The sequence below is a fragment of the Enoplosus armatus genome, chromosome 3 (assembly GCF_043641665.1).
Source record: "Enoplosus armatus isolate fEnoArm2 chromosome 3, fEnoArm2.hap1, whole genome shotgun sequence".
Taxonomy (NCBI): domain Eukaryota; kingdom Metazoa; phylum Chordata; class Actinopteri; order Centrarchiformes; family Enoplosidae; genus Enoplosus; species Enoplosus armatus.
In genome coordinates, this window is record NC_092182.1 from 15,018,330 (window position 1) to 15,043,289 (window position 24,960).

At 37.6% G+C, this 24,960-nt stretch overlaps 1 protein-coding gene across 1 annotated transcript; it reads left to right on the top strand.

Moving 5' to 3' along the window:
* Nucleotides 1-5,393: 5,393 nt before the first annotated feature.
* slc6a22.2 (solute carrier family 6 member 22, tandem duplicate 2) lies at nt 5,394-16,174 on the top strand. The gene is made up of 15 exons (XM_070901960.1): nt 5,394-5,482; nt 7,908-8,109; nt 8,400-8,534; nt 9,550-9,690; nt 9,783-9,867; nt 9,950-10,082; nt 10,192-10,326; nt 10,953-11,056; nt 11,154-11,278; nt 11,363-11,475; nt 11,574-11,711; nt 13,175-13,277; nt 13,523-13,623; nt 13,980-14,150; nt 15,188-16,174. Exons 2-15 carry the CDS (start codon nt 7,914-7,916, stop codon nt 15,350-15,352), a joined length of 1,845 nt encoding a protein of 614 aa, XP_070758061.1. The 5' UTR covers nt 5,394-5,482; nt 7,908-7,913; the 3' UTR covers nt 15,353-16,174.
* The last annotated feature ends 8,786 nt before the right edge of the window (nt 16,175-24,960 follow it).

The window sequence follows — 24,960 nt, forward strand, 5'->3', positions numbered from 1 at the left end:
TTCAAAATATTCGTCTTCAATCCAGTACTAATTTCTGTCTGTGTATCTCCGACAGAGGATCTTGCAACCACTGTGTCGGGCGTAGTCGGTAGGTAAGATGTTGGACAAATCATTGTACTGGTTGTTAATGAATTATCTTTGGCAACCTCTTTGACAGTGAGGCTGTGCAGGGGTACTACTTCAAAGAAACACAGCTGTGTCCTCCGTTAACAAGACAAGTCTAACTTCCTCGTGAAACTGAGTTACACATACTTGTAATCTTTAAATATTACTTTTATTTTAACATCCTTATAATACTTTTTCTTATTAGAACATTTTGGCTTTTTACCATTCAATCACAAACTTCACAGAATAGTCTGGAAAGATAATAATGCTGCACACCTTCACCTCCTATTTCACAATTATAATAAAGAAAAATTTATAATTTTGGTCCTAACTAAGATTACATAGCATAGAAACATTTTGCCCATGCTTGGTACTGACCTGTTGGATATGAATGATGGAATATTTTACTTAAAAATCACATAGAGCTTTAAGTACAATATGTACACGTTAACTGTTAAGCTAACTCCAGTCCAGGTGGCCGAGGTAATGTATCTGAAACTAACACTGACATTTTACATGTAGTATGAACATAGAAACAATGTGGCATTCAAAAGATGGCCTTATATACTGTGAGGAAGCACCAACTATTTGCTAAACCCCCTCTTTGGTTAAGAAAGGTGGAAAGAATTCTCACACGCAATTTTCTTTCTTTTCTTTATTTAATTTATACAAATACATACAATTGTACTCGGCATTAAAATCTTTGGATGTAAGTTTTTCTTAAGAATATATTGAGCCATAACCTGTCAGAGTTTGAATCCTTTATGGAGGCCATCTTGTGCTGGTGCTTAAAGAGGAAGCACACCTCAACTATAGCCCTTTTATGTGGTGTATGAGTGGGCGGGTTCTCCGATTTGATTGGTCAAAGGATGTGTGATGAATGACAGGTAATTAAGACAAATATTGTATGATGTTCAAATGATTTGCTTACTTTGAAGGTAAAGCATTGATGATGAACATACTGAAGAATGAACTGAGGCTTGGTTGGTATGAGCAAGTTAAGAAAAACATTGTATATTTTTATTAACCATGTCAACTCTCTATTCTGCAGTGCTGACCTGATAGGCCAGTTTGAACTGGCAAGGCGGGCCCTCATACTATATATGTGAGTGCAATGAGAGAGAGGGGACTGGTTAAGGAAGAACAGCACCAGAATTGTTTGAGCTGTGAATGAGTATGAAGTGTTTTTGCTAAATCTCTTTTGTTTCACTTTTTTTTGTTTTTTTTTTGTTTTGGAGACTGAGAATAAAAGTTTACCTAATTTTTCAGCATAACTCCCTGCCTGTGTGATGTTTTTGTCCTCCTCGAGTCTCACCATGCTTCCCTGCACCTCACCTTGCAACATATACACTGAATATCAAAATATAAGCATTGGATAAGTTATGGATTTTTATACTTGTGTGGGCATTTATTTTTAGTTTAGCAACCTTTGTTTAGCAACTCAACAGCAGAAAGGTATTTGTTCAAATGCTTAAAATGACCTACAGTACTATTTGTAGATGTTTTCCTGACAAGCAGCCTCTTGTGGTCATGTGAATAATGACAGTCCTCTCTCAGAGCCAAGGCAGAAGTAGGGTGATGTTATTATTCAGCCACAAAAAATGCAAACAAAACCAGACAAGCACAAAAATGATGTTGAAAATACATAAAGTATTGTGCAATGATGTTGTACTGTAAAATGTTAGATAATAGTTTGAGTTCTGTTCCTCCAACTGTGAAATGAACATGATAAAACTCTACACAGTGCGTACCATAGGCTTTTTATGCATTATGAAGATTCTTCTTCTGCTTCTAAATATTTTGTCAATCAACTTGTTTTAGTATTCACATAATGTTCATGGGTCTGGTGGACCCAAAACATTATTGGGGTTTAAAAACAATAAAACCATAACAACTTATGTAAAATACTTAATATAGACGGAATATGTGGTTAATATTTGCCATTTATCGCTGCTAGATCAGATTTATCAATACAAATGCTTTTCTTTTTCTGTGATAAATGTGTTTTTTGTAAAAAGAAAATCTATTATAATCAAGACATGGTGGAATAAATCATGTTTATCTTTATCCGGTGCAAATGTAAACTGCTCAAACTAAGATAGATTGCCCTACAGATGATAACAACTTGAAGGTTACATTGTAGTTAGGGTTAGGGTTATATCATATATACCCTTCTATAGTCTAGAAAATGGTAGACATGTTCATTTGATGGATTATCTAGAGAAGGAAACAGACATTTGTGACCTCATTTGTAAAAATAGATGTGAGTTTTTTTATTATCTATACTTCTGACCAAAACGTAGGTGCCATAAAGGAAAAGGTAAACACATATTTATTGTTTCAGGGGGAACACCTTCATTAATGTTTGTACACAAATGTAATGACCACAGATACATTCTATTAATGCACAACAGGATTTCAGTACTCTCCCTCTACTTGCAGTGTTACAGTGCCATTGTATTGCCAGTTCCATGTGAAATGTAGCAAATGAAAATATAACCCAGGAAATTTGATGTGTATATACCTGGAAGGAAAACTTCTTTTTACAATTATTTTTACATTACTGCACAACAAGTGGTCTTTAAAAAGGGATCTTGAAAATGGCATGTCTGAAAAATGGCTCATATTCCTTTTTACTGAAGGATTATACAAGGAATGTACTGATGTGGTCTATACCCAAAAACTTTAGCAGTTGCAGTTCTAAAGGGAACTATATTTCAACATAGGAAATGTCACCATCTCCCAGGTGTGAAGGCTATGTAGGGCAACAACTGAATACCAGCATTTTATATATATATATAATATATAATATATAATTATATAATTATATATAATATATAATTTTTTTAATGTGTGTCACACTTAAGCCATGTAAACCATGCAAAAAAAATGCAGCTCAAGACAACAGTCATCCCCTTGCATTTGTCTTGTTTCAGGTTACACAGAAATCTTATAAATTGACCTATGGTGATGATGTTACTCTTTTGTTATGGAGGGAAGTTCAAATGCTCCTGCTGACATGCATGTTTGGCAGGAGAAAGACCATGTTGTAGGAAAAATGTTTTTGTAGTGCTAAAGACAAAAATAAAATAAAAACCCAGGTTTATCAGGCCAGCTTGTGTAGTTTTAATTGGCCATATGGAGAAATTAACAAAATGAGGACTGCTTCATGTTTCTGAGAAATGTGCACAACTTAAAAACAAACAAAACACATGCACAAAATTCACAAATAATCATGCTCATTTAAATGCTGGACAAGCAGGCAGGTAGGCAGCAACCCTGTCCCTTATGTAGTGTCCAGGACTTTCCTGAACCCTTGCACCAATGGGGGGACCATTCTGGGGATCTTCCTCAGGCAGGAAGTCCTCCGTCTCTTCCAGAACATCGTTCATGTTAAGGCAAAGATTGTGTCAGAATGCACAGCAAGCAATGATGTCTGGTGCGAAATGTGGATGGACCTCCAGGGCTTTTGATAGTGTAGCTCGTCAGCATGTTTTCATCATTCCAAAAGCTCAACAACAACAGAGCGAGCCCTGGAGTGATGCAAATTATATCTTTCCTGGACAGAGGCTGCGTGTACGGTGTTAGGATGCCAATTGGTGTTTCCAGGCAAGACCAGGCACCATCCCCAAGGAGGAAATAGCCAGCCGGAGGGTATAGGGCCTCTGTCTCTCTGATCTGGTCTGGTGACTCGGTTATCACTGCGGATAATTCTAGAAATTAGGTGGAAGTTGTCGAGAGACATTGTTGCTCGGAAAAGTTCTCTTCCAGTTTCTGCATCCCAAAGGAACTCTGTAGATTCGCTTTTTGATCTGAAACCACCAGCTAGGATAAGAACCCCAAAATAAGCCTGCCAATGGGTGTGGTCGTTTTCCTTCCACTTTTCTCTAAATCTTCGCCTCCCCTCCAGATTAGCGAAGTCCAGGATGATTTTTTGGATGGTGTCCGGGATGAAAAGTTCAACAGAAGACTTTATGTCTTCCACACAGTAGCCCCCACCCGTTTCATCCTTATCACGCTGGCAGCACATACGGGGTGGTCCATTCCTTGGAGGAAGACCATTTAATTTCATGTTTTTCAACCATATTTCTCCTCCTGCAGGCTGCTGATGGACTGGTCTTACATGTGTAATCAAGTATCGTTTTGATAAAACAATGTGTCAATAGATGAAAATAAAAGAATGAAATAGTGCACAAGATAAGCTTCAATTTCAGAGAAAGCTCTTTTGCACATCATTGACACCCTCTAGTGACCACAGACATGCAGTATTAGATTGTTTGTCAGGAATGAAGGGAATTACCAGTCAGTATATACATTTTCATGTATTTTATCATGCTTCACAATATCAATATTTGATATTAGAAATAATTAACATTATATATAAAACCTAAGACATCAGGGACAAGACTTTGTGATGTCAGACTGAAGTGAAGCTGCACCCGTAACATTTTATACACATTTTTACTTGAATTACTATCTCAGATATATGCTAAATATATATAATGCATATATTTGAAAATGTATCTAAGGCAAGCCTTTTATCAGTAAAAAAGTAATCAATATTGTCGCCTGCAATCTTCTCAGTTACTTGTTAAAAAGTTTTACTTTACTCACTATGATGTTCTTTCAAAAGATGTCTTAATCTGAAATAGTATTTTATTTTAGCACTATTTATGTAAAACACTCAAGCAAGCATAATTATGTAAAAACACCACAAGGATAGCAAATAGAAATGACCTTTCTGGCTTTAATTTTCTGGGAGAACAATGGGACGGAGAAATCTTAACCTCTCATTAGAGGATTTTGTTCCTCTTGATCATAACGTATGTGTTGTGACACAAATGTGAAGAAAGGAAAAACCTGTCTAAGATCACCTTCAAGCTCAATTGCGAGTGAAGCTTTAAAGTGAACTTTGTGAAAAGAAATTGATCTGAAATTACAAATAAGCAGGACACTGCTGCACAATGCATCTTATAGTAATTGAGCCCCCAAAGAACAAGGATATTACTATTGATTCATGAAAAACTAACGACAGCGACAATCAGACTTTTTGATATGACTCAGCTCCTTCAAATGTATTTTACAGAGAAACAAATGTGCTGTAACTGTAAGCCTGTTGCCCCAAGATAAAGGAGACACCCCCACTCCAAATGGTTATCTGTTTTATCTTGGCAAACGGACAAACCAACACTGAAAGTGCGTGGCCTGTTTTATTGGTTTCTATAGGCTGTAAAGAAAAGACTGGTTATACGAATCTCAGTGGCCACTCCTCACAGAAACCCATTCCATTTAACTTACACAGCCTGGTGTTTCCTTTCAGAAGGCAACTAGAGGAGGAAACACTTCAGCTGCTCAAGGAAAAGAGTGCATCTTTCAGGTTTGACTGTTCAGTTTGATAGTACATAATATTAAAGTTTAGCTTATATTTAGCTTACGCTTGCTAGAAATCTTTGAATTGGTTATTTATGCACTTTATGCATACTTTTCCCTTTGCTGTGTCTGTACATAGAAATCATCTCAACGGATCTGTTAATTCATGATTTTAATCAGGAGATAAAATACATTTTAGATACTTTTGATGAAAAAGTAGGGCGAAATTTGGCACTAACTCCATCAGATCATGAACAGACTCTATTCTATCATTGTCTTTGGAAAAATAACCAGGTCTGCACAGTAAATGTTACTGTACAGAAGTAGATATGCATTTGGTTTATAAGCCAAAGAACATTTATGATTAGAATATCACAGTGACATTCACCCCTATGTCTTGGTATCCTTTCCTGATGGGGACAGAATCACTTGTTAGAAAATGTGGTCTTGACATGTCCAGATCCTAATTTTTTTTTTTTTATCTATTTTTGTTATAAGCCATGCTAGTGGCTCCAGACACTGATGGTTCCCAGACAATAAATCCCCCCGACTTTTCCTCTAGTGCTGGCATAAGGTTAAACTTTTCACTTATAACTTATCCTGTGAAATATCTCAGTTTCTACTTGATGGATTGGCACAACATTTAGAATAGACATTCACAGTTCCCTTATGATGAATCCTAATGACTTTGGTGATTCTCTGACTTTTCATCTAGCGCTACTATGAGTTTGACATTTGCAAGTTTTAGTAGTAATACTTAACTAATGACACCCCCATTAGCCTCAGCTGTACTTTGGCGATTATTAAGCAAATGTTAGCATGCTAAGATGATGAACATGGTACACATTATACCTGCGAAACAGGTTAGCATTGCAAGTATAGGCCCATAGCTGCTAGACCTGCTGAACATGTTGTCTTGTTTGATACTGTTCAGATAATTTATAGTCGTGTTCAGGTCTAGTATCTAGTATGACATACACTATATTGCCAAAAGTATTCACTCACCCATCCAAATAATTGAAATCAGGTGTTCCAATCACTTCCATGGCCACGTTGTACAATTTCCCCCCGGGGATCAATAAAGTATTTCTGATTCTGATTCTGATTCTGAAATCATACACCAAGGCATGCAGACTGTTTCTACAAACATTTGTGAAAGAATGGGTCGCTCTTAGGAGCTCAGTGAATTCCAGCGTGGTACTGTGATAGGATGCCACCTGTGCAACAAGTCCAGTCTTGAAATTTCCTCGCTCCTAAATATTCCACAGTCAACTGTCAGTGGTATTATAACAAAGTGGAAGCGATTGGGAACGACAGCAACTCAGCCACAAAGTGGTAGGCCACGTAAAATGACGGAGCGGGGTCAGCGGATGCTGAGGCGCATAGTGCGCAGAGGTCGCCAACTTTCTGCAGACCTCTAAACTTCATGTGGCCTTCAGATTAGCTCAAGAACAGTGCGTAGAGAGCTTCATGGAATGGGTTTCCATGGCCGAGCAGCTGCATCCAAGCCATACATCACCAAGTGCAATGCAAAGCATCGGATGCAGTGGTGTAAAGCACGCCGCCACTGGACTCTAGAGCAGTGGAGATGCGTTCTCTGGAGTGACGAATCGCGCTTCACCATCTGGCGATGTGATGGACGAGTCTGGGTTTGGCGGTTGCCAGGAGAACGGTACTTGTCTGACTGCATTGTGCCAAGTGTAAAGTTTGGTGGAGGGGGGATTATGGTGTGGGGTTGTTTTTCAGGAGCTGGGCTTGGCCCCTTAGTTCCAGTGAAAGGAACTCTGAATGCTTCAGCATACCAAGAGATTTTGGACAATTCCATGCTCCCAACTTTGTGGGAACACTTCCTGTTCCAACATGACTGTGCACCAGTGCACAAAGCAAGGTCCATAAAGACATGGATTAGAGAGTTTGGTGTGGATGAACTTGACTGGCCTGCACAGAGTCCTGACCTCAACCCGATAGAACACCTTTAGGATGAATTAGAGCGGAGACTGAGAGCCAGGCCTTCTCGTCCAACATCAGTGTGTGACCTCACAAATGCGCTTCTAGAAGAATGGTCAAAAATTGCCATAAACACACTCCTAAACCTTGTGGAAAGTCTTCCCAGAAGAGTTGAATCTGTTATAGCTGCAAAGGGTGGACCGACGTCATATTAAACCCTATGGATTAAGAATGGGATGTCACTTAAGTTCATATGTGAGTCAAGGCAGGTGAACCAATACTACAATATAGTTTATGTGGTATGCCATTCAGAAAATATGAGTGAAATATTGAAGAGAAACCAGATAATTTATACTTTATCTATTATATTTATAATATATAAATGAATGAAAGCCAACATGTATCCCTGTGTATAGCACTTAATATGGCTTAATGCCATCTGCTGTATGACACACTGACATGCACTAATTCATTTCTTACTAAAGGTTGAAATGGACCAAAGACAAAACTCACAGGTGAAAATGGATCTGATGAACGTTGGGACCAGACCAGGACATACTCAGCCCAAACCTCAGGAAAGGGAGCAGTGGGGCAGTAAGATTGAGTTCGTCCTGGCAGTGGCCGGACACATTGTTGGTCTGGGAAACGTCTGGAGGTTTCCATACCTTTGCTACAAAAATGGAGGAGGTAAATCTGTTGCTGTGGCCAGGTGTACATCGTAGCCTGCCTTGTCAGGGATTAACCCTGTAACGCCAAGTGTATCATATTTGATACATGAGTTTTTGAAACCTCTACATCATCAGTGTGATATTTTTTTCCCTGAAAAACCTGATATATACAATCAGACACATGCAGTGCACCAGAAGAAATTGAAGCCCAGGCAGAAACCCATGCCCCTGGGAAGGTTTCAAGCTGCTGTTGACACCTCTCTCTCTTTATCAATATTTTAACAAGATATTTCCTTTTTAATTTTATAGGGGTTTTCTTCATACCATATGTTCTGTTTTTGTTCACCTGTGGCATCCCACTTTTCTTCCTGGAGACATCTTTGGGCCAGTACACGAGTCAGGGTGGAATAACATGTTGGAGAAAAATCTGCCCTCTTTTTGAAGGTTAGTCTTCATAGTGTTTGTAGCCAGTTTTTTTTAGCAACAAAAATAAGAAAAACATATATATATAAAAAAAAAAGAATATGAACACAGTTTATAGGCGATTATGTTGTCTAGTTGTCTAGTTGTCTAGATGTGTACATCGGGGTCTGTTTGCTAACTTGTTATATTCTGTCAACTTAATTAGGCCATTATCAGTGGTGGAGGAAGTACTAAATAATTTACTTAAAAGTACCAATAACACAATGTTGAAATACTCCATTACAAGTGGAAGAAGTCCTCCATTCAATATTCTACTTAGGTAAAAGTAAAGAACTATTATCAGCTTAATGTACTTAAAGCAAAAGTACTTATTCTTGATAATCGATAATAATCGACCCCTGGGAGTGATATATTTTTATATATGACTTTATTAGATTGTTGAAACTTGCGCATCATTGTGTAAGTACCATTTTTACTGTTGTAGCTGATCAAAGTGGCTACATTTAAATACTTTATATACATTTAGGTAGATTAGTCCCGTGATTCCCAACCTAGGGGTCGGGCCCCTCCAATGGTTCTGCTACACAAATTTGTATTTCTTTTTTGGACTTTTCTGTAATCTTTTTTAAAACTTTGGATTAATTTACCTGTTTGGATCTTGAATGAAATGAAACCATTGGAGCTATTTAGACGGGAAATGTCTTTTTGCTGGAACTGCTAACAAATCATAAATATCTGAAAACATGACATGGCCCCAACTACACACTGACTTTTCTGTAAAAGGTCATTAGCCAAAAAGGATGGGAACCACTGGTTTAATCCTAAACAATGCATTATATGTTATAAGCTTATCATATGTTTATGTCATCTGTGGCCACAAACACTGCTTTAATGTATTATACAATTCATACTTAGACATGATCTTTAAATCGTGAATTGGTGCTCTTTTGAAAGTCAGTTTCTGTAGCTTTCCATCTACAAGCATTAACAGTGTTTATTCATGGTGTTACAATATGACATCTCTATCTCTCTACAGGCTTAGGTTACGGAAGCCAAGTGGTTGTTTTGTACACTGGGGTATATTACATCATCATACTGGCTTGGGCATTTCTCTACCTGTTTTCATCCTTCAGGTCCGAGCTTCCATGGGCAAGCTGTCACAACAGCTGGAACACAGGTACCAAGAATTTATTTTCCAGCTATGACACAAAAAACTGTGCAGTGTGTTCACTTTGTTAATCAGTTTTCACTCTCATTCTTTCATGTCAGATGGCTGTTTTGAGCATGGTCACAATCAAACATCCCCTCTACACCTGTATGACAATAACCCATCTTCAGTTGTAGAATTTTGGGAGTAAGTATCTTTAAAGCATCATCATATCATATAAGGGCTGCTGTTGTTTTTTTGTTTTGTTCCTTAATACACTTTGTTACAGGAGGAGAATCTTGGGCCTGTCCAGTGGAATTGAGAAAATTGGCAATGTTCGTTGGGACTTGGCCCTTTGTCTACTTCTTGCCTGGATATTGTGTTACTTCTGTGTCTGGAATGGGGTGAAGTCCACAGGAAAGGTACAGAACAAATTTAATGTTAATTTGTAATGTCTGATTCCACGTAATCCCTGTTCTTGACATATTTCATCTTTAAAAAGTGACACAAAAGCTGTTGGTTCTGTCTTAGGTGGTCTACTTCACTGCCACATTTCCGTATGTAATGCTCATGGTGCTGCTGGTTCGTGGTCTTACATTACCGGGGGCCAAGGACGGAATCATGTTCTACCTCTATCCAGACCCATCCCGCCTCACTGATCCAGAGGTACGATCTTTCCTGAACCTCAACCAAGTGCTTTGAGTGCCTAAATATAACCATAAATAAGACTCAAGCTAGCCTACAGCTAGGCTAGCTGCTCTGTGAGGCTGTACTTAAGCATAGTGGTGCTTTGAGCTAAATGCTAACGTCATCATACTAACATGCTCACAGTGACAATGCTAAAATGCTGATGTAAAGCAGGTATAATGTTTACCATATTCACCATCTCAGTTTAGCTTGTGCTAATTAGCACTAAACACAAAGTATAACAGAGGCTGATGAGAATGTCATTAGTTTTGCAGGCATTTGGTTATAAACTATGTTGGATAAACAGAAATATTGACCAGATGATGGCGCTAGATAAAAAGTTAATTGATCACCAATGTTATTACCCATGTGGAACATGAAAGTGGCAACAAGCTGTCATCGCCATTCCTGGAGCCACGCTTCTAGCATGACTTGTCACGAAATGTCCATCATGCTTACGTTGCTATGACCGGATATTGTATAGATGGGGTGGGATTGTCGGAAAACAAATGAAATACGTTGTCGGTGAACATTTAATAGATACTCTCAGTATGACCATTTTGCGACTTGGCAGATCCCTTCATTAGTACATCCAAATTCCTCAGGTATGGATGGATGCTGGCAGCCAAATCTTCTACTCCTATGGAGTTTGCACAGGTGTTCTTACATCTTTAGGAAGTTACAACAAGTACAGCAACAACTGCTATAGGTTGGTGTTTTTTTTTAATCTGCACTCACTGTACTCAATTCAATTTTGGTTTGGATTAGACCACAGGTTTACTAATTTTTCAATGTTTCACCCACAGAGACTGTGTTTACCTGTGCCTGTTAAACAGCATAACCAGCTTTGTAGCTGGCTTCGCCATTTTTTCTGTGCTTGGTTTTATGGCAAAGGAGCAAGGTGTGGATATATCGATGGTTGCTGAATCAGGTATGGAAGGTTAATAATGCTTGACAGAAACCCAGAGTGATAATGATTGAAGAATATTACCTTTTCTTCCATGTATCTTTGCAGGTCCAGGGTTGGCATTCATTGCTTATCCTCGAGCTGTGGCTCTCATGCCACTTCCCCAGCTCTGGGCTATTTTCTTCTTTGTTATGATCATCTTTTTAGGATTAGATAGTGAGGTAGGACTATGTATCTGTTTGGAGTGTAATAACTAGATTCAGACACCATAATACAATTGTTTTGTATAAATACCAAATAATCTCTCTCATCACCATAGTTTGTATATCAAGAGGCATTGGTCACAACCATCTCAGACATGTATCCTGACTTCTTCCAAAACAACTGTCGCCGTAAACTCCTTCTTCTGGCCATTTCTGTTGGAGGTTTCTTTGTTGGCCTTCTGATGGTCACAGAGGTGAGTGGTGAAAACTTTGTGATATTGATTTATATAATCAATTAAGCATTTATTTGCAGTATATATATCAATGTAGCTTTACAGTTACAAAACAAACAAAACAATTACATGTGAAAAGAGAGGAACCAATGACCTAAAGGAAATATTTATAGTTTAGTATAATCATTTGTACCTATGTATCTTTGAACAATTCAATTCAATTCAAAACGGACTCAGGGTCCAGATAAAAGACAGAACATTACATATGATAAATAACATATAAAATATCATAATTTACAAGAGAATAATACATATTAATGTCTTACAAAGAGACAACTGTACCAATGTCTCCACAGCTGGGATTGGTAGCATCTAGTATTAAACCTTATGTTTGTTAAAACCAAGATGATTTCATTTTCAGAGTCATTAAGGCGGCACATACATTTATGCATTTCTTAAGACAGTTTGGAAAGTACTGACTCCTGAAGCCACAAACATTTCACTTGCACTAAGCCATCTCGGTCTCTTAAGTAAAATTCATTCATTCATCATTATAAGCCACTTGAAGTCTCTGTAAGCTTGCTTTTTCGTAGTTTGACCACAAGCATGCAGTATAGATTGGCGTACAATATGCTCTGAACAGAGACATCTTCACTCCAGCTGTACAAATATTGAACTTGCATGACAGAATGTTCACTTGTGCATACATCTTGCAGCATTGCCTTTATAAATCATCACCACTTGTCATTTGTTCTGTAATAAAAATCCCAAGATATTTTACCTTTTTACAGACACCAAAACTATTATCAGAGAATTTTAAGTCAGGAAATGTTCGGCATTTGCCCTCTTTGGTTCTACAGATCATCAATATATATATTAAAAAGAACTGGCGACAAACTTCCCCCTTGTCTGACGCCACTGCTAACCTCAAATGGGACACTATTGCCCCATTTTTCTTGCATAGTCTGGTGGGCATACCAGTAAGCCAAAATGTTCCAATGTATTTGGGCACCCCTCTTTCACTCAATTTAACAAACAACTTTCTATGATTAACACGATCAAAAGCTTTGGAAGCATCAATGAAACACATAAAAACTGATGAGTTTTGAACTCTGTATTTGCTTACTATTTCCTTTAAGGCATGTATACACAAGTCGGTGCCATGTTTAGCTTTAAAACTGAACTGGTTATCTGTGGAGTTAATAAACTCATTTAATCTGTCCAGTAGGATTCTTTCTAGGACTTTTGAGAGTATACTGGCTAAAGCTATGGGCCTGTAGTTCTCTAGGCTACTGACTTTACCAGCTTTGTCCTTGAACAGAAGAGAGAAAGGTTATATTTCCATGGACGATACAAATTTGTAGAATATATGTACCTTGTTGTATATGGTACATACTTTTACAATAACATATTGGACGAACACAAATTGTGTGGATGATGCAATGACAACTTTCACTGAAGGACTCTCTTCTTATTATTTGCAGGGGGGCCTTTATATTTTCCAGCTGTTTGACTACTACGCCTGCAGTGGGATGACACTCCTGCTTTTCGCTATTCTTCAGTCTGTCTGTATTGGATGGGTCTATGGTAAGGAAAACGTTTGGATCCCTCTTTATAAACTCATGCTGTTCAGCTAAGTAGTTTTTAAACCAGTGGTTCCCCACCTGAGGGGTCGCAAGACAGTTAACAGGATAGGAAAGCACAAAAACAAAAGGGGTCACAAACCAAAAAGGTTGGGAATCTCTGGTTTAAACCCATATAACTTTATTTTAAATGCAAGTTGAGATCCCAAAGTTCCCTAACATATAACTAACACTACATATTTTTTTCAGGTGCAGATCGTCAGTATGATAATATAAAAGACATGATTGGATATCGACCGTGGCCTTTTATGAAGTATTGTTGGCAGTACTTTACACCAGCTATCTGTACAGTAAGTATTGGAAAAGCCTGCCGTGTAACTTTATTCCTGCTACTAACAAGCGAGTGTATCTGAAAGCTGCCAGCGGCTTCTGTCTTGAAGGGAGTCCATGTCTCAACCAGATGGAAACAAGTACCATCGATGGGGTACTGTATAGAAACTCAAGGCTGTTCAATGTCATTTTGAATTCCTTGTTTGAGGAATCTGTGAAAGTTATTAGCTCATCACTGGCTTGTTTCTCCTGAAGAAATATTCAATTATACGATGATCTAAAGAATATGTGCACTTTAGCTGTCACCACCACATTTACACATTTACAAAACACTAAGTCCACTAAACATTTTTTCTGCCGCCTGTGGTTTTTTTAGTGCACATTTCTCTTCTCCTTGGTCAAATATACCCCGCTCAAATTCAACAACACTTATGAATACCCCTGGTGGGGCTACACCATTGGAGGCTTCTTTACTCTCTCTTCGACACTAATGGTTCCTCTGTGGATGCTGTATGCCGTGAGTGTCACTCCAGGAACACTGAGACAGGTACGTAGATCAGAAAATAAAGTTAGAAAGGCTACAAACTAAAAACCATAAAGGTGTTAATTAGTTTCTGATTATCTCAATGTAGGCAGTGGTGTAATGGGAAGTAAAGTCACAAGGCACAAGTTTTACTGGTCGTGATTGGCCAGTGAGCCCAGTCCCACTCAGCACGCTCTCATGGTGACAGGCACACAGAGTGGGGGCGCCGCCCGCTGGTAAAGAGACAGACAGGGCCAGACAGGCGGCCGGTAAAAACTTTATGAATTTTCCTGGTATGTCAGATGACCAGTACACCACTGAACGTAGGGGATCTGTAACAGGGTAACTGAGTGAATTAATGTAACTGATAGAAGAAACACAGAATTTTATATTGACATTGACAAAGATACTGTATTGTATATCTCGGTCACATCTGGCCGACACCCTATCTGCTTAAAAAGATAAGTATTGGTGCTAATACCAATACCAATCTGCCATATTGGATCTATGCAACCCTAGTTTCTTATGGTTAAAGGTACATTCAGCCTGAAATGTGTGTCAATGTGTTACAATGCGTGCTGAATCACATAAGAAAAGTGGAATTTTATTTGGATGTCAAACTAAATCAGTAGTAACGTCAGGTAAGCTGGCATGTTTGATGTGACCATGTCCATTTTGGTTGCTATTTGGTGCCTATTCCCGAGAATGCAGACGTATTCAGATCAGTAAAATGTAAAACGTTTGTGTTGGTGAAACGGCCGATGCTGTAACTTTTCATTGTGAGGACAGTCTTGGAGATAGGTCCATGCACAAGCTCCTCACTGGCCTGTGAAACAAAGCAGCTGGTGACTCCATGTCAAACATGTGGCTTGTTACAACAATAGAAGTTAGCAGTGATAAGGAAAGCATGCACTGCTGTGAAAAAACAAGAACCGGCCCCTTACTGACAGTTTGTGTGTATTAAGGAAAAAACATGATTATGGTTCAGAAGATTTGTCATTTTACCACATGTAAACATACTGTAGACATTAAAGGCAAACTGTTCTTCTGTTTGTCTACAGAGACTGAAAGTTCTGTGCACTCCAGCAAAGGATTTACCTACTGCAACATTAAAGAAGGCATCAAATAAAGAAGCATTTCAGACTTTCACAGACTTGAACACACTGCGCACGACAGAAAGTCCTGAGGACAAAGGTGACAGAGCTCAGAGATCATCCATTATTTAAACTGCAAGAAAAAAGGACGGAAATGGAACCATAACCATGAGGAGAGCACATCACAACAGTGGGAACTGTTGGGTCTCTGTAAAAAAATTTAAATAGAGTACGGTCTAGAAAACAATATATGGCAAACACTGACAAACTCCCTGCCTGAAGATCTGAGGCTGAAGAATCAGTGACATCTTTTAGATTTCACTTAGATTTTATCTTTTAAAAAAAGGTTTTTATTAATGCTATAGCACACTGTTTTATCTCCAGCATGCCTTTTTTTTTAGTTTATTATTATTATTTATAATTGAATACTCATCCCAATATATTAGTAATCTGACCTTTCAGGTTGTTGTAGACACTATACTATATAATATGATAATATAATAATACTATACATACATGTGATTTTTAGATCCCTTGTGTACTGTGTAGCTGGCAGTATATTTCTGATAACGATTTATGATACGGAAGCTTTTGGAAAACACACTGTAAAATGTTAAGAGCGCGTAAATAAATTATGTAACTATAGGGTTTTCTAAGGAATTAAGCTACAAAATAGTTTTGTGTATATTTTTAATGAGGAAAGAATGTCTTTCCTTATTAACTGTGTTTCATGCAATATATCATATTGGTGGTATGTAAAACAATATATAAAACATTGTATTTCTGTTAGGGATTATATTAATATTATTTAACAAGTTTTGGTATCATTCATTTTAAAAACTTATGATATGCTTAAAAAATGAAATTCAAAGTGTTTAGTACATAACCATAGGGCACTACACGTTCTCTAGTTATTCTGGAACAAACTAGAGGCTGAAAAAAATTAAAGGTACGTACAGCACTTTACAATGCGTCTGTGTAATGTATTGGGTGTCACAAGTATAACAGTCCACACCTGAAACTGAGGCAAAACTTGAAATTCAGGCTGTAACTCAATACGTTGCGTGTTCAGAGCTTTTTTCACGTAAATTACAGAGCAATATAAAGATTGAGCGTTCAACCGTTTTACACTTTAAAGTAAACATTATGTGGGCTGCAACATAAAACTTATTGTGTATTCCTTTTGAAAAATTAACAAAGAACAAGTAAGACGTCTATTGTAGAGCATTACTTTCCCTTTGTTTTTTGTTTATATTTTGTTGAGTCACTATGAAACACAAGGAAGAGCTTATTGTGCACACTGAACGTCAGTGGTGTTATGGTGACTGTTATTGTTTAAAGGGGATTTTCTGACACTACTGCCTCCCCTAACCAAAAAGTTTCAGGTGGAGAAAGTCCAATTCTAGACATATTATTATATTATATATTGTCAAAAACAACTTCAAATTTGACTAATGCAGAAGCTAGAGTCTAAGACTAAGACAACAGAATGAATGACTCCCCTTTGAATAGCTGCTGTGTGTTTTAGAACTGATTTAACATTTAAAGCACTTCATGGCCTGGCCCCCGATTATCTCTCTGTTGCTCTCCTCTTATCAACCTGCACCCGGTCTGAGGTCCTCAGGCAGAAACCTGTTGGCTGTTTTCATAGCTTTAGTTTATGAGCATTATCCTACATTTCTTACTTGGTAACAATATTACCGTACCTACCGTATAAGTAATACAAGAAACACATACCTGTCTGACACTGTTAATACTGGTCATCACCTATTCCAAGGTTTGCCTCTGGGAGGCGCTACAGGTCTTTGTTCAAAACGTCCTGCTTCAAAAACAATGTATTAATATGGAAGTGTTTCTTGATGTTAGTTATTGTTTTGTAACTGTAGCTGCAATTTATCCTCACCTTTAAAGATATGTGCCCTTTCCTTTTTCCTCTTCTTTCTATATCTATTAACTAACTATTATATAAATATGACACATAATATGTACATATGACCTGACTCCCGCATAGATACAACTCATTTAAAACATTCTCATGTATTAGACCTTTTGGAACAGTCAGAAATGTTTGCGTTCTTGGAAATGATAACGATGATCTTGTATGAATTGTTATATGAATGTTGCCGATGTTCCCATAACATTGTGAGGACTTCGGGGGAGGAGATGACTGTATACTCAATGTGCAATAACAAGGCTACAGCTGATGTGGACGCTAATGTGCTGAAACTAGAGGTATACAGGAAGTAGCAGTGCTGCTTTTTCAGTCCAGAGGAAGGTGACATCTGCTGGATAAACTGTCACATTACACACAAATTCAGACATTTTGTGAAGTTTGTGCTTTGGTTTAATATTTTGTCCGCCCACACTGATATAAACTGGATGGATAAAATATTAGAAACACCTTTGAGTATAACACAAAACAATTCAACAGCACCACAAACTACAGTCTCCAATTATACAGTACAGTTGAATCAACACGTCTCTAAAACAGCGGAATTATAATCTTCATGAAGGTTAGATCCATTGCAGTGCTATTGCAATAGATCAGATGTTTTTAGCAAGGTGCACCTAATAAACTGGAAAGTGAGTGTATTCCACTATCTGCTGAGATTTAACAGTGCTGAACCGTATAAAATAGACCACAAGAGGGCACTTGACAAGCAGATGCAGGGTTATTCATATATTTGATCCACCTACCACGTCCCATTTGATACAATGAACATAGTATCTAAACATGATTATCAAACGCTAATAGGATGGTAGATAATCAGATACACATTGTCTCTATGTAATAATGCAGATATTTGACCTTGAAGTATTTGATCATGGTCGAAACATTAGGCCTTACAGACCAGTCAGGACATTAGATTTTTGTAAAGGTACATCCCTGCAGGTGTGTTAGAACCATTATTATGTTTATTAATGGTTCTATGAATGTTGGAGATTTCCCCGATATATTATAGAATATAATTATCAGCACTTTGTGATGTTGGGAGATGTAATGAGATGTTATGGAAATGTTTTTAAATCATTTTGAAGAATGATTATAATTTGTTGGATGCAGCATCAGTGGGTTATAAAATCTATTCATAGGTAAGTGGGTGAGGAGAGGAGAGCATTAGATCTTAATCCTTTAGTGAACATGAGCGTCTGAGCCACTCTGGAAGCAGAGCGAGAGAGAGAGAGCATAGATCTCGTCAGGCGTCACGGGGAGTCTGTGACAGCAGGGCCTGAGAGAAAGTGTGCATTTATTTAATGTGAATCCTACGGCAACACAGTGACCTACTAGGATACTTTATTTTCAACAAGAACCCTATAATAATCTTGTACTGAATCACTTGTCAGGATCACTTTACAACCAAACAAACCAATTTTTTGCTTAAAACATTATCAGAACGATAATCAACTAATCCACTAAATGTTTCAGCTCTGCTCAGGACAGATATTAGAAATGCACTGGTCCCTAACAAACTGCATATGTTCTGATTTTACCTCAATTTTTGTGACTAAACTTGGAGTTTTGGAGTTCCTTTGTACTTACAGTGCATATCAGTGGTGGAGGTAGAACTCAGATCCTTTACTTTAGTAAAATTACAAATACCACACTGTACAAATACTCAAGTAAAGGTATGTAAGTGTAATTAGGAAAATGTACTTATAGTCCTATAAATATATTATATCATTAGATTATTATTACTCACGAATTAATATGTAAGCTGGATTTTACTGTTAAAGTTGGCTGAGGTGGAGCTACTTTTAACTATTTTGAATGGGATGGCAACTAATCATTATTTCCAATATAGATTAATCTGATGATTATTTGTCAATGATTGTTTGGTTTGAAAAATTCTGAAAATAGTGAGAAATACGTCACAAATACCCAGAGCCCAAAGCGACACCTTCACGATGTTTATTCTGTCCAACCAACACTCCAAACATCAAAATTCTTAAAAAATAAATTAAAATAATTAAAAAGAAAAGCAACAAATCGTCAAATTTGTGAAGCAGGAACCATGATATGTTTTTTGCATGAAAACTGACTTAAATAATTATCAAAATAGTTTCCAATTAATTTTCTGTAAACCGACTTGATTATTATTATCAGCTGTATTTGTATAAACTGTTGGGTAGTTTGATTTATAACAAAACATCGTATTTTAAAAGCTATGCATGTGGTTTTTATGTAAAAATCTTGATTTGTAACTAGTAACTAAAGCTGTCAGATAAATATAGTGAAGTAAAAAGTACAATATTTTTCAGCGGAGTAAAAGTATAAAGTGGCATGAAAAGAAAAGACTCAAGTAAAGTGCTTGAGTACAGTACTGGAGTAAATGTGCTTAGTTACATTCCACCACTGGTACATATACACACAGTAGAAAAGGATTTGCAACCCTGTCTCCAAGAAATTATGTTTATATACAGCTGAGACGGGGTTTGGGTTTCTGCATTCTGCACCTCGCTTCATAGCATCACTCATTGCTTTCTCCCCCAGAAATTCAGAAACAGAACTGTGCTGGAAGATCTTTATTCAAAGAAGTTAGACTTTAGTAGTTGAATCCTTCTGAATAAAAACAAATAAAGCTGGTGAAGTTAGGAGGCCGTTACTTCGAAGCTCTACAGTTGATGCTGCATTATACTGATGTGTCAGTATTAGCTTTGTAAAGTTTGTTCCCTGTCATATAAAACCCTACAGTCAGCGTGCTCTGTAACATTTTATTATGTGTTTTAACTAACGTGGTACATTATGTTCTAGATAAGTTGTATAATGCATCTTACTGACCTACTAACAGATTAGCTACAGTTCCTGTTGGTCGCAGGTACAGCACTTCCTGTTACACTTTCAGCGCACTTTACAGGAGTGTGTTAAGTACTCACATAGCTGTAAAGCAGAAAGCTAATCCCAATTAACTGTTATTTACGTGTGACTTTAGGCACGGGACAGGCACCCCTTTGATCTAAGCTTTTTTAGACTTCTCACCTGCCTCGGGCTTATGAGCATCTCCAAGCTTCTATATTAATCTCATTTAGAGCTCAGCTCTCACATCCTCATTGTACCAGATGCCCCACGTAAGCAAATCACCACTCTGACCTTTTAAACACGGCAAAACAGGTTTTAATGCCTCGATGTATGAATAATTGTAGGTGTCCAAAAACTTTGTTTTATTTTCTTATTATATTTCATTCCAAGAACGTTTATTATTATTATTATTATTATTACTGGTTTGATTTTATAATGCTTGGCAGGTCACACATTCAATCAAGCAAATACATTCCAATGATATGATTTATTTATTTATTTACCGTAGTCCCTGGGCAGGTTATAACAAATTAGTGCCAAATGTCAACAATACAATGCTTCAACAAGTACTACATTACTTATCACATATGACATTGTAAATGTAGGTAAATAAATGTATACGAATGTATCTGTTTATTTGTCATTTTGATGAATGACAGTAGCCAACCATTTGTAGTCCTTTTCTGGCTGTACAGAAGTAACAGAGATATATAAAAACAATGAGTCTGTAAAGGCAGTGTCAGAGATGAGGTAGTAAGATTACGTTAAGTTTGGTTAAGCCATATTTTAAGTTTGTGTTTAAAGGTTAAGTAATCAGTACTCTGTCTTTATTCAGTTTTGATTTAATCAAAGCGTACTTGGTAAGTTCTGGATTTTTTAGGTCAAACGTGAATGAACAGGATAAAAACTTTTCATTATTTTGTGTAAGAAAGTTAAAGGAACATATCTATCTATCTATCTATCTATCAAAAACCTTACAATACGTAACACAAGGTCACACACAATCCAGGTTGTTTTCAGTATGTACCAAACTAGAGAGGACAAACATGATAAAATATATGTGGCCTTCAGGTCCTGCCTTCAGAGACAGCCTCAGGCCTGTGACCTCTGCAGCCAGTATGTGGCTGATGTAATCACTCTTGAAGACGACATGAATTGAGTGAGACAGGTGTCACCTCTAACGTGCGCCCTGACTCCCAGACAACCTGCTCAACACCTCTGAATTGCGTACAAGGTGTTGAATCCAATTTGTGAGGATTGAAGATTAGAAAGGGCCAAACCCCTCCGGTTTAACAGCTTGCTAGTGACAATTTTTGGATGCTAAGCAGATGAACACAAAGCTCCTTGGTCTGGAAATCCCACTTGTGGGAATTGGCATACTTATGAAAACTGTGTGACAGATGGTTTCCTGTTTGTACATCCAGGGCATTACATTACATGGTGGTGTTATCATTAGATATCACTTTCTCTTCTAGAGTCAACAGTTTGCATGTTTGATTAAAAAAAAAAACACAATTTGCTTGCTGTTATGTGTGCAGATTAGTTGTCAAAAAGACGGCTTTCACCTGTGAAGAGTTACACTGGCTGCATGTGGATGAGGATAATTTCATCTATGTTTCTGTAAACCAAAAATCTGCTCGAGTATCGTTGAAGTATATCATAGAACACGGGTTTTTTTAATATAAAACTGTGCATATTTCATTTTGTTATATAAATACACTATATTGCCAAAAGTATTCACTCACCCATCCAAATAATTGAAATCAGGTGTTCCAATCACTTCCATGGCCACAGGCGTATAAAATCATGCACCAAGGCATGCAGACTGTTTCTACAAACATTTGTGAAAGAATGGGTCGCTCTCAGGAGCTCAGTGAATTCCAGCGTGGTACTGTGATACAAAGTGGAAGCGATTGGGAACGACAGCAACTCAGCCACGAAGTGGTAGGCCATGTAAAATGACGGAGCGGGGTCAGCAGATGCTGAGGCGCATAGTGCACAGAGGTCGCCAACTTTCTGCAGAGTCAATCGCTACAGACCTCCAAACTTCATGTGGCCTTCAGATTAGCTCAAGAACAGTGCGTAGAGAGCTTCATGGAATGGGTTTCCATGGCCGAGCAGCTGCATCCAAGCCGTACATCACCAAGTGCAATGCAAAGCGTCGGATGCAGTGGTGTAAAGCACGCCGCCACTGGACTCTAAAGCAGTGGAGAAACGTTCTCTGGAGTGACGAATCGCGCTTCACCATCTGGCGATCTGATGGACAAGTCTGGGTTTGGCGGTTGCCAGGAGAACGGTACTTGTCTGACTTCTGTCCACCTGTTTGGTGGAGGGGGGATTATGGTGTGGGGTTGTTTTTCAGGAGCTGGGCTTGGCCCCTTAGTTCCAGTGAAAGGAACTCTGAATGCTTCAGCATACCAAGAGATTTTGGACAATTCCATGCTCCCAACTTTGTGGGAACAGTTTGGGGATGGCCCCTTCCTGTTCCAACATGACTGTGCACCAGTGCACAAAGCAAGGTCTATAAAGACATGGACGAGAGAGTTTGGTGTGGATGAACTTGACTGGCCTGCACAGAGTCCTGACCTCAACCCGATAGAACACCTTTGGGATGAATTAGAGCGGAGACTGAGAGCCAGGCCTTCTCGTCCAACATCAGTGTGTGACCTCACAAATGCGCTTCTGGAAGAATGGTCAACACTTCCCATAAACACACTCCTAAACCTTGTGGAAAGCCTTCCCAGAAGAGTTGAAGCTGTTACAGCTCCAAAGGGTGGACCGACGTCATATTAAACCCTATGGATTAAGAATGGGATGTCACTTAAGTTCATATGCGAGTCAAGGCAGGTGAGCCAATACTTTTGGCAATATAGTGTATGTATTTACAAACATTCATGTAGTCCTAATAACTTAGCAGTTTGACATATTAGCACATTAAAAACTGTAGATGTGAAAATGTATACTTTTATTGATTATATTATATATATTAGTTTAATTTAAATGATTCTGATGTAACACACATTTGCACTAGAGACAGATTCTAAACTCTTGGCGACATTATTGGACAATGATCAAAATATAAAGCATCAGTAGCTTCTAGATCGACCCATCTGCATCTCGCCTGCTGCAGGTGAAGCAGTGTGTTTCTACTGTACAGCATGTATTTATAACTCAACCATCGTAGGCAGTAAAAACACCATTCACATTTTAAAATGTGCGTTATTGCATTCTATTCAAGTGTATTGAAGCTCATTATGATGTTTATGAGGTCAGAGTTATACAGTATAATGGAGCCCATTTAACTCCCAATGTATTTATCACTCAGCCATTATACATACACACTATTCACAATTTAAAATACTCTATTTATAGTATGACAAGTCAAACAAACTTACACAAATTTATTATGATAACTTCGTAAAGTTTATCAAACATAAAATCCATTGAACTCTATGGAACACCATTGTGCTACTTTATGGCATTACACACATTACAAACTCTATTTAAATTTCAAAATGCACAGCATTGCACACATGCTTGTAATGATGACATGTACAGTTCAAAACATGTTACTGCGTATAACTAATCAAAAGTGTTTGTAATCCAATTAACTTCATAATTGAGTCATTATAACTGACAAACATAACGTACAAACATCATTAAAATATCAAAGTGGTCAACACTGATCAAGCATACATTCGCTTTTTGAAATACAATTAATTAATTAAATGATATAATAAAACTAAAAATGTGTTTTTTATCATATAATTCATGAGAGTATATGAGGCTCACTTCCATTCAATAGAATTGATTTTAAGACTCAGCCATTATCAAACAGAACAAACACCATTCAAATTTTACTTTTTTTTCACTCAACTCATAACAGTATTTACAAATTGCAAATATTATACACTGTTTCTAATTTTCAAAAAGTCCCAATGTTGTGATGTCAACATGACAGTTAACAGCAATCACACACATTTTGAAATATTTCTTATTTTTATTTGATACATGCAAAGGGCTTCAGTCCAAAACACACTATATTCATTAAAACAAACAAATGACCAAACGAAGATACAGATTCGTAGATTTAACCAGTTAATAGGTGGTGTCAGTGTCATCAAAGTGAGAGAGATTCTCATTTTAGCATGAAGCTTTTATGTCTCTGAACATTTGAATCAGTACTGTTGTCAAAAGTATTTGGAAGTAAAACTGACTTGTATTTAGCACACAATAATTGCGACAATATTTGATGAAATTATTAAGTTCACTAAACAATGCATGTATGTACATGGCATGTACATTTCTGCTTGTGAACAAATTTGAATAGTGCAATGGTTTCATTCACAAATAGGCCACTAGTGGCTACACACGTTGGTGCTGTATGCCAAGGGCCTGAACTAAGGTAATAGATTTAAGGGAAAGCAAAGTGGTTCAGTCAGTATTAGGGCCGTATCCTCAAAGTTTAATCAGTTAATTGAATTTTGAATCTCTAATGAAGTAAGCTCACTTTTCTCATCAGACTGGACCGTCCTATAAAGGGATTATCTAGGGTGTCAGCAAACATTGTACAACATTGTACGACAAAATGGCTTACTCCAGCCAGTAATCTAATTATTTAAAACAACTGCAAGGAGATTTTAACTGGTTATGAAACAGTCTCACTTTAGTACTGATGCCTCTTCATGAAGCAAAACCAAACAAGACCATCAACGAGAAGTTTAGCTATTTCTACGTAGTTATTCTTCATGCCTGTCACAGGGTCCGCTTCCCCATGAAATCCCTCAAAATGATTTATGGCACGCAAACCGTGAGAGCCTATGTTTACATTTTCCCAGGCAACGTTTTACAGTGAGTAGCCAGTTAAAAGGAAGCAGGAGGAGATTTTTATTTTTCATGTTATATTTTGTGGTTATGGCTGATACTGGGAAAAGAACTGACT